The following is a 9,809-nucleotide window of genomic DNA, read 5'->3' on the forward strand; positions in this document are numbered from 1 at the left end:
TCCATGTAAATAATCACTACTTTTAGTGTGTGTAGAGCAGCATATCTCCACCAGACTCCATGTAAATAATCACTACTTGTATCATTGTGAAACGCACTTCATTCAAAGTGGACAGAAACTAAAAAAACTATCAAAAGCCATCTTGGTTCATCTGGTTGGAATAAACTCTTATTTCAATGCTCTATACACGCTAAAAGTAGTGATTATGTTATTTGTAATTTCCCCATAGGGGATCAATAAAGAGTATAAATTATTAAATTAAATTTAAAAAAATCCAACTGGTGACAGGGTTGTTTCATACCCTCATTGTTGAACCCTGCTTTAACAGCAAGGATCCTCCTCTTTAACTAAAAGCTCTATCTCTGTAGGGATCCATCCCATAATGTCGTCACACACTTAGAATAATAATCTGAGTCTGTCAGCAGCAATAACACAACTTATAATGGACGCAAATCACTCACTTACACACGAAAACATGGGAAAATAAGAGTCCAGGTTGTAGAAATAAAAAACAGAATTCCCCTTTAACTCCTACTAAAACACATTCTAACTCCCAGGTGTCAGTAACCTTTCTGTGGGCTCAGTAACTAAACGCACCATGTCCATGAGATATTAAACAAGGCCAAGTGTAAACTAAACCCAAACAGATCACTGTGCCCCCCCCTGCCTCTCCACAGATGGTGGGCGGGGGGCAGCTGGGCGGGGCAAACACTGATTGGTCCAATTCTTCCTCACAGGGAGACATCCATGAGGATTTCTGCACTGTGTGCAGACGCAGTGGCCAGTTGCTCATGTGCGACACGTGTTCTCGTGTTTTTCACCTGGACTGCCTGGATCCGCCCCTGAAAACCATTCCTAAAGGCATGTGGATCTGTCCAAAATGTCAAGATCAGGTAACCACAGCAGCCGCGACTGATCCTGAGTCAGGGGGAAGGGCAGAGAAAGGGCCAATCAGAGTGCGTAGCTGTAAGACGGCCTTCTGCCACCCCGTCCTGATCTCTGGGACTGTTCAATCCTTTGTAAGCGTACACATGATGCAGTTTTTTGTGCTTCTGTCCCACTCATTGTGTCAGTTAAAAGATCTCACATCCACATCCATCCACTCCATTTGCTTGTACCTTCGTCTCAGCGTCACCGCAGGGTGGCGGCTACATTTGCCCCCCCCCCACCCCCCCCTTAAATCTTTTTTTATTTCCAATAAGCCTCTGTCTCTGTGACAACTGCGAGCTTCTCTCTGCAGATCCTGAAGAAGGAAGAAGCCATTCCCTGGCCCGGCACTCTGGCTATCGTTCATTCCTACATCGCTTACAAAGAAGGTGACGTTTCAGATGTTTGTCTCTCCAACGCATCGGCTTGGGACTCGGATGTCCCGGGCGGATCTGCCGATACCGGGTCCCAAGCCGATGCTTCAGGGGTTAAAGGGCCCATTTTAGGAAAATAAATCTCTTTTTTCTGGGATTTCTGGGGTTATTTTGTGTCTCTGGTGCTTCCACACATTTGCAAGAACTTGCAAAAACTGCGGTTTGATGAAAAAGAGACAAGAGTCTTGTCGCGTGATTACGTCACTTCGTAACGTTCCCATGGCAACAGGGGAAATCGGCTGCTCCCGTGTAAAGTAAACACAACATTTTTCAACTTTCCGCTAAGATATGCAGTATAGGACTTTTATTATAAAATCCCGCTCCGATCGGGACCGACTTCCCCCTCCGATCGGGACCGACTTCCCCCTCCGATCGGGACCGACTTCCCCCTCCGATCGGGACCGACTTCCCCCTCCGATCGGGACCGACTTCCCGCTCCGATCGGGACCGACTTCCCCCTCCGATCGGGACTTCCTGCTCCGATCGGGACCGACTTCCCCCTCCGATCGGGACTTCCTGCTCCGATCGGGTCTTCCCTATGTGGAGCGGGCGATCTAACGGTTGAGTTTTCCGTTTCTGTGCTGCAGCTAAAGAAGAGGAGAAACAGAAGCTGATGAAATGGAGCTGTGAACTGAAGCTGGAGCGAGAGCAGCTGGAACAGAGAGTCAAACAGCTCAGCAACTCCATCACGGTGAGGAGCACAAACACCCGAAAACTACCGTTGGAAACCAAAAAAACCCGAATTAGAGCTGAATCCAAGAACAACCACACATGGCGCTCTTTGTGGGCAAATGTCAGAATATGTGAATATGGTCTAGTTCCTTCTTCCTCTGGGACATGATAATATAGAACGGGATGTAGTTGTAACAAGGAAATAAAAAAAACGTATTTTGGAAATTGATCCTAATGCCTTAATTAAATTAGCAAAAATCCGACCTTTCAATTCAATTATATTTATAGTATCAATTCATAACAAGTTATCTGGAGACCCTTTACAGATAGACCAGGTCTAGACCAGATGGAGGAGGTCTAGACCACACTCCAGAATCTACAAGGACCCAACAGTTCTAGTAGTTTCCTCCAAAGCAAGCAACGGGTCCAAGGTGGAGAGGAAAACTCCTTTTTGGGCAGAAACCTGGGACAGACCCAGACCAGGACCCAGGCCCAGGCTCTTGGTAGGCGGTGTCTGACGACCAGTTGGGGTTAAAATGAAGACATTTAAGGACATTAATTTTCTTTGGGAATGAATAATGTTTCATAAATAAATAAATATTCTCCCTTAAAATACAGGGGGCATAAGTATGCACCCCCCTATGTTAAAATACAGGGGCATAAGTATACACCCCCCTCCCCCCCCATGTTAAATTCCCATGGAGGCAGGCAGATGTTTGTTATTAAAGGCCAGTTATTTCATGGATCAAGATACTAAACATCACAGGTTGCCCCCCCAGAGATATAAGACGTAGCTCCTTTCTAAATTTATTCCCCCCCCCACACACATGAGAACAGTCTGGAAAATAATTACATGAAAGCAGGAATCGGGGAAATGTCACCGCTCTAAATAAGTTTTGAGGGGAGTTTTAGAAAGGAGCTACGTCTTATATATCTGGGGGGGCAACCTGTTCCAAAGTCTCGGGGCAGCAAGATTTTTGTGACGTTCTGTGTCAGATCTGACCCTGTTCTTCTTCTTCTTTCATCAGAAATGCATGGAGACCAAAAACAGCATCCTGGCTCGTCAGAAAGACATGCATCACTCCCTGGAGAAAGTCAAACACCTGATTCGCCTCATCCAAGCCTTCAGTTTCAACCAGGCTCTGGCAGAGACAGACGGTAAGGACGTCAGCGCCCAGGACAGAGTCGGCGCCAAGGACAGAGTCCAGGACGGTGCGTTAAAACCTGCAGACGCCTCTAAAAAACCTGCAGACGCCTCAGAAAAACCTGCAGTTGCATCCGATGCAGCAGGCGCCTCTGAAAAAGCTGCAGTAGTTTCTGAGAAAGCTGCAGTTGCATCCGAAGCTGCAGTAGCTTCTGAAAAACCTGCAGTTGCATCTGAAGCTCCAGTAGCTTCTGAGAAATCTGGAGTAGCTTCTGGGAAAGCTCCAGTAGCTTCTGGGAAAGCTGGAGTAGCTTCTGGGAAAGCTGCACTAGAAGCTAACTCTGTAGAGAACGTGGCAGCTGGGAGCTCCGCGTCAAATAGCAGCAGCAACGCCGACGGAAATGAGAAACAAAAAAAGCACGACGCCACAGGGAACAACCAGACAGCAGGAAGTGGAGACACAGACAGCCAGGTTGTCCTAATAGACAGCGGCATCCTGACGGCAGATACCAGCCCCGGTGTTGGGGTGGAGGGGAAGGCGGGGCCCGGGGAGGGGGCGGGGGGAGGGCTCGACGAGGTTGTGTCCAGACCCGAGTCTGAGGCGGCTCCGCTGGCTGACATTCCCGTTCCCTCGGCGACTGCGACTGTGGCCACGACCAACGGGACGGCGGAGCCGGCTGCTGATCACAGCCCCGCGGGAGCCTGCACCAACTCTGAGGACAAGATGGCTGCCGTCAACCCTGCAGAGATGGCGGTGGATCAGAAACGGGACGAGATCACCGACCGTGGCGGCAGCAACAACAACAGCAACAGCAAAACCTCAGAACCCTCCCAGCATTGGTTGCCGGCTCTCGTCAGCAGTTTGGACAATAAAAAGTAACGCTTCGTCTCTAAAGATTGCGGGAATTCAAACATATATATTAAAAAAAACAGACTTTTGCTTGCGCCGCACGGTGCCCTGAAGTTGCCAATCTGTATAAATGTTGTTTGTTTGCATTGTATCGTCAGACTGTGTCAATGGTTAGATATCCAGCCCTGGCTCTGGAAACACGGCGGCCGCTCCGCTCCCCCCCCCCCACCCCAAAACCCAGAGCGGCGGGGGTGCAGGTACGCTGTCGTTCCAGTGTCGTCATGCCAATTAGTGATAGACGTCAGTGGTGGGAATGCTTGAAGGGAGATTTAGTTCATCATCACACCAGTGTGTGCCTGTTCAGTGGCGTTCTCTCGACCGGGAGGGGTGACGGTTTCAGACGGAGGACAAACATCTGTGGGGGGTTACCGGTCTACAAACAGTGTTGTGATTATGTGAGTATGAAAAGAAAGCCTGTTCATCCCCTCGTCCCAGCAGACTCAATGGGAACAACCTTCGTCTTCTGCAACGTTCCCTGATCTCCTGTCCCTCTGAAACAACTTCAACCGATGAGTCTCATCCTCGACCCTGTACTTCCCAATCTCAACCGGTCCTGTCCAGTCCAGCAACGATCCAATGAGACCTCCCTCTTAAACCCCCCCAAAAAGATTCAGTTCCCTTAAAACTGACAACCTCATACTACGTGTGTATGAACTAGGGCTGTCACAGTCGTTAAAATGCAAACAATACCTGTTAATAACAAGCTGACTTCATCTTAGATTTGGATTTTGGTTGGTGAAGGTCTTTGCCGGGGGTTACTTGGCTTAAAAAAGCAATTCAAATGGGGGTACAATATTGAAAAAAGTTTGAGAAACTCTGCTTTAACCCAACACTAACGCTTAACCCCGTACCCCCCCCAACTAACTCCTAAATCATTCTAAGAGCATAAAACCACGTTCAATCAACAACAAAACTTAGACCAAAAGCCATTTTACCCTAACCCAGTTACCTAAAGTCTCCCCCCCCCCCCCCCCCCCCCCCCCCCCCCAGGCAGAAAGACGGTGAGCGTGGCGTTGAGTGCGTTCGGAGGACGAGGTGGAACGGGCGCCGTAGCCTAACAGATGTTTTAAGTGGTGTCGGTCAAGTGTAGTGATTGAGTTTTTCATTCGTGAGTCAAGTGTGTCAACTGTGAGCACTAAATGTGAAATTGCAATATTGCAATGTCAACACACACAAACAGACACACACACACACACAAACAGACACACACACATACACATACTATATCTGGGCTGTGTTTCTTTTTTATAGGAAAAGATATTCAGGTCTTCCTAGTCTTCAGAATAAGTGCTTTCTGTTCCTGAAACCTGCTGGACCGGCATCTTCAACACACAAAGGAGAAGTCTTCTTCTTAGAAGTTCTTTGATCTTTGGGAAGAAAAAATAACATTATGTACATTTCTGTTGAATCCTGAACTGCCAAAACGATGTTATATCCAAATTCAGCAGGGACGAGTCCGCTTACTGTCTTGAAAGATCAAATCATTGGCGTTTGTAAGATGACGACGCGACCGTTTCAGACCGTTGGAAGTCCCCAGATTAGACGACAGGAGAGATTATTATTATTATAAACAATAACACAAAAGGGACTTTTTTTGTCCTTTGGATGGATGGATTTGTTGTCGCGTCTTCAGACGGATCTCTAAAAAAAAAACTTAAAAAAAACACACAGGACAAGACAACAAATCCAGAGATTAAAGCACAAGCTTGCTGAGGAGCTTTTTGTATGTTAATATGGAATTAAACAGAGTATGCATCTCTTCGTTGTGATGTGACTTATCCCCACATTGCCAATATTTTTCTAGGAGGAAATCCCAAACCCTCTGTGTCTGTGTGACTTTAGGTGGATTCTTTGGGCGTCGCGGTTAGACCGGCGCGGTTAGACCGGCGCGGTTAGACCGGCGCGGTTAGACCGGCGCGGTTAGACCGGCGCATCTCTTGTCTTTGGGGAGCGTGTCCGGGCTGAAATGTGGCGCTGTTGTTGGTTGGCTTGGTGGTCTCATTGTCTGGTGGACTGATCATGACTTCTGGCCTCTCGTTGGGTTCTGGGCATTAACTTAACTCTGGTCTGGGTCTTATTGGGGCCTCTGGTCTGGGTCTTAATGGGGCCTCTGGTCTGGGTCTTAATGGGGCCTCTGGTCTGGGTCTTATTGGGGCCTCTGGTCTGGGTCTTAATGGGGCCTCTGGTCTGGGTCTTAATGGGGCCTCTGGTCTGGGTCTTAACGGGGCCTCTGGTCTGGGTCTTAACGGGGCCTCTGGTCTGGGTCTTATTGGGGCCTCTGGTCTGGGTCTTAACAGGGCCTCTGGTCTGGGTCTTATTGGGGCCTCTGGTCTGGGTCTTATTGGGGCCTCTGGTCTGGGTCTTAACGGGGCCTCTGGTCTGGGTCTTAACAGGGCCTCTGGTCTTTGCTTGTTCTGTTTTTTCTTCTTTTTCGTGCAATATTGGAGCGTTTTTGCTTATTTTTAGTCGTCCAACAACACATTCACCCCCCAAATATTTGGTGTTTTCTATCTTCTAACAGAGAAAGAAAGAAAGCTTTCATTTAACGTTCTCTGTTTTATTGACGAGTGGTTTGGAGCCGGGCTAGCGGCTTACATCGGTCAGGCACCTGGATCCAGACTGAAATATCTCAAGTACTGGATGGAATTCTGAGGTTCATGTTGAGGGGGGGCGGTCTCACAGCCGTCGGGCTGGTGCTTCAATCGGACGCTGAACGTTACGCAGATTTTAAACAAATTTTTAACAGATTATAATAAAATTTGGGAAATTTGGGGCCCGTGCTCTCCTTGTTTTAGCCCCCCCCCCCCCCCCCCCCCCGCGGATGTGACATTGCGATGCTTATTGTCATTTTATTTTAAAACTAATGACTACAAAACGTATATTTTGTGCAGTTAAAAAGTAATCTAAGTCTAACGGTTAAAGTAAATTAATTCCGTACGCTGTGTCTAGGGAGAACAAAAAAAATGCTTTTCTTAAACATTCAACCTAATTTTTGACCCATGGACTTCCATCCAGGTACATTTCGGTCCTTCATATGAAAGACTTGGGGGTCCTCTGGTCTAAACGCTGCAGATATTCATTCTGGATCACAGTTACGAACTGTCACATGTGTTTGGGTCTGCTATGCTACCGTTAGCATTTTAGCTAACAGAGCTGCTAGCCCGGCTGTATAAGGTTGGGGGGGGGGGGTGTAAGCGGAGTCGTGTCTCTCTGTTCATATCATACGGACTCTGGATCTGGACTCTGGATCATATCCGTCTGCCATCAGCTGTACAAACTGCCTTCACTCAGAAGACGTAACCAGAGAAATCTCCCAACAGTCCCAGCGTGTTCGGCCGCGGTGTCTCGACTAATGTAAAGAAAAAGGGACGCAACCCCCCAAAGGTCTCTCTGTAGTCCCTGTGTGTGTGTGTGTCTGTGTGCGTGTGTCGGTGTGTGTGTGCGTGTGTGTCGGTGTGTGTGTGCGTGTGTGTGTGTGTGTTAGAGCCGAGCCGTCATGTCTTCACTCGACAGATTTGAGTTTCCCGTAACGAGCCCGATCAGATGAACCGTAGGTACCTCGAGTGCCTTTATTTCTTCAAACAGCAGATAAGATTTAGTCTCTTGACTTGCACTGTGACTCGTAGAACCTCCCATGATCCTCCACAACCTCCCATGATCCTCCATGATCCTCCACAACCTCCCATGATCCTCCATGATCCTCCACAACCTCCCATGATCCTCCATGATCCTCCACAACCTCCCATGATCCTCCACAAGCTCCCATGATCCTCCACAACCTCCCATGATCCTCCATGATCCTCCACAACCTCCCATGATCCTCCACGACCTCCCATGATCCTCCACGACCTCCCATGATCCTCCACGACCTCCCATGATCCTCCACGACCTCCCATGATCCTCCACGACCTCCCATGATCCTCCACGACCTCCCATGATCCTCCACGACCTCCCATGATCCTCCACAATCCGAACCCGGACCCGCCGAGACCCGGTCCCTCCACCTCAGGCCGCCAGCAGTCGATGCGAGTGGAAACTACGTTTCATGTTGAACCGTTTTTTGGGGGTTTTGTTGTTCTGGGAGTTGCTTAAAATGCTTTTTAGTATTTTTTATCATTTACTTCTTGTTTTTGTTATGGGATTTTAACCCTTTTTACATTAACCCTCATGTTGTCATTGGGTCAAATTTGACTCGTTTTCAAAGTTTTTTTAAAATCAAAATTATTGGGATGTTGAAATCAGCAGCAAAGATGTCGGAAAAATTGACAAACGATTGGAAAAAGCAACGAAAAAGTGACCAAAACGTCTGGAAAATGCACGAAAACGCTGAGAAGGGACAACAAAAACAGGAAATGAAGTCAGGGGTAGTTAAAAAAGAACAAGATGGCCGATGGAAGAGATGAAGTTGTTAGAGAGGAGCATGACGTGTGGAGGGGACGAATCCAGGCTCTCGATTGGTTAGAAGAAGGGATTTATTCAACGCTCTCGACCAATTAAATCACGTTAAAGCCTTTCAATTCTTCTTCAGATTGACCAGGACTGAGTCCGAGACCAGGACTAGTCGAGTCCAAGACCAGGACTAGTCGAGTCCAAGACCAGGACTAGTCGAGTCCGAGACCAGGACTAGTCGGGTCCGAGACCAGGACTAGTTGAGTCTAAGATAAGACCAGGACTTGTCGAGTCCAAGACCAGGACTACTTGAGTCTAAGATAAGACCAGGCCAAGTAGAGTCCAAGAAGTCCAAGACCAGGACTTGTCAAGTCCAAGACCAGGACTAGTTGAGTCCAAGACCAGGACTATTCCAAACATGTAATAATATATTATATTGTTATAATTTCCTCTAAATGAGGTTTATTGACCATAATTTCCAAAGTTAACAGTAAAACTGAAGTTAATAAGTTATTGTTTCGTAGTTTTAAACGTTGCAAAAAGGGACAAAAACATAAAAAGTTTAAAAAGTTTAAAAAACGTCAACAAAAGTGTTGATTTTCACTTTTGACGAGACGACAACACGAGGGTTAAAAAACGCAAACGGTTCTTCCGGACTTCCTGTTTTTGGACTTTTCAGATTTTTTTTTTTTTTGTCGCCATTTGTGGAGTTTTTCCAAATTTTTCGAGATTTAAAATTCAAGACTTGGCGAGGAGGTTGCTAGGCGCGGCGTGGGCGTTGCTAGGCGTGGGCCAGTAACAACGGACCAACAAAACGAAGTTGGTTCACTGCTAGCTTAGCTTCAAGTTAGCATCAAACACAACAAAGGCTGTCGGTTGAATGGTGTTTTGAGCTAACGTTAGCATAGCATCAACCGTAGATAGCTACAACGTTTCTGAGATGATTTCCATCTTCTGTTATTGTTCGTAATGATAAACTTTATTATTTCATGGATTTGACTAATTTCAGTGTGACAGTGAAGTCGTAACCGTTGTAATCAGAGCGTGAGACTCAGATCTGTCGTCCCATTGGACGGGGACATCCGGCCTTAGACGACGTAGCGACGTCTGAAGTCCAGCGTGGAGATTAGCGCCCTGCGGCGCTTTAATAACGGCGTCCGCCTTCATTTCCTCATCGTTTACCGTTCAGCCGACGCCCGATGCGTCGCTACCACCCCGATCGGTGTGGACGGTAACGCCGGGAGACGGTAACGCCGGGAGACGGTCGCCGGGAGCTTTTAAATTTGGGTTTTTAGAGGAAGTCTTTTATGCATTTTAAAGGGGAAAGCGGGGG

General features: G+C 47.5%; 1 protein-coding gene across 1 annotated transcript in view; it reads left to right on the plus strand.

The window, feature by feature from the left end:
- phf21ab (PHD finger protein 21Ab) overlaps positions 1-5,734 on the plus strand; it is a gene marked incomplete at its 5' end in the record, with an annotated part of 14,401 nt that extends 8,667 nt beyond the window's left edge. The window contains 5 exons of the mRNA XM_034878934.1: positions 738-893; positions 1,241-1,316; positions 1,949-2,052; positions 3,062-3,245; positions 3,465-5,734. Coding sequence (XP_034734825.1) covers positions 738-893; positions 1,241-1,316; positions 1,949-2,052; positions 3,062-3,245; positions 3,465-4,057 — 1,113 coding nt within the window. The remainder of the gene's footprint in view (positions 1-737; positions 894-1,240; positions 1,317-1,948; positions 2,053-3,061; positions 3,246-3,464) is intronic.
- Between the last annotated feature and the right edge of the window lie 4,075 nt (positions 5,735-9,809).

The sequence above is a fragment of the Etheostoma cragini genome, chromosome 8, assembly GCF_013103735.1.
Source record: "Etheostoma cragini isolate CJK2018 chromosome 8, CSU_Ecrag_1.0, whole genome shotgun sequence".
Taxonomy (NCBI): domain Eukaryota; kingdom Metazoa; phylum Chordata; class Actinopteri; order Perciformes; family Percidae; genus Etheostoma; species Etheostoma cragini.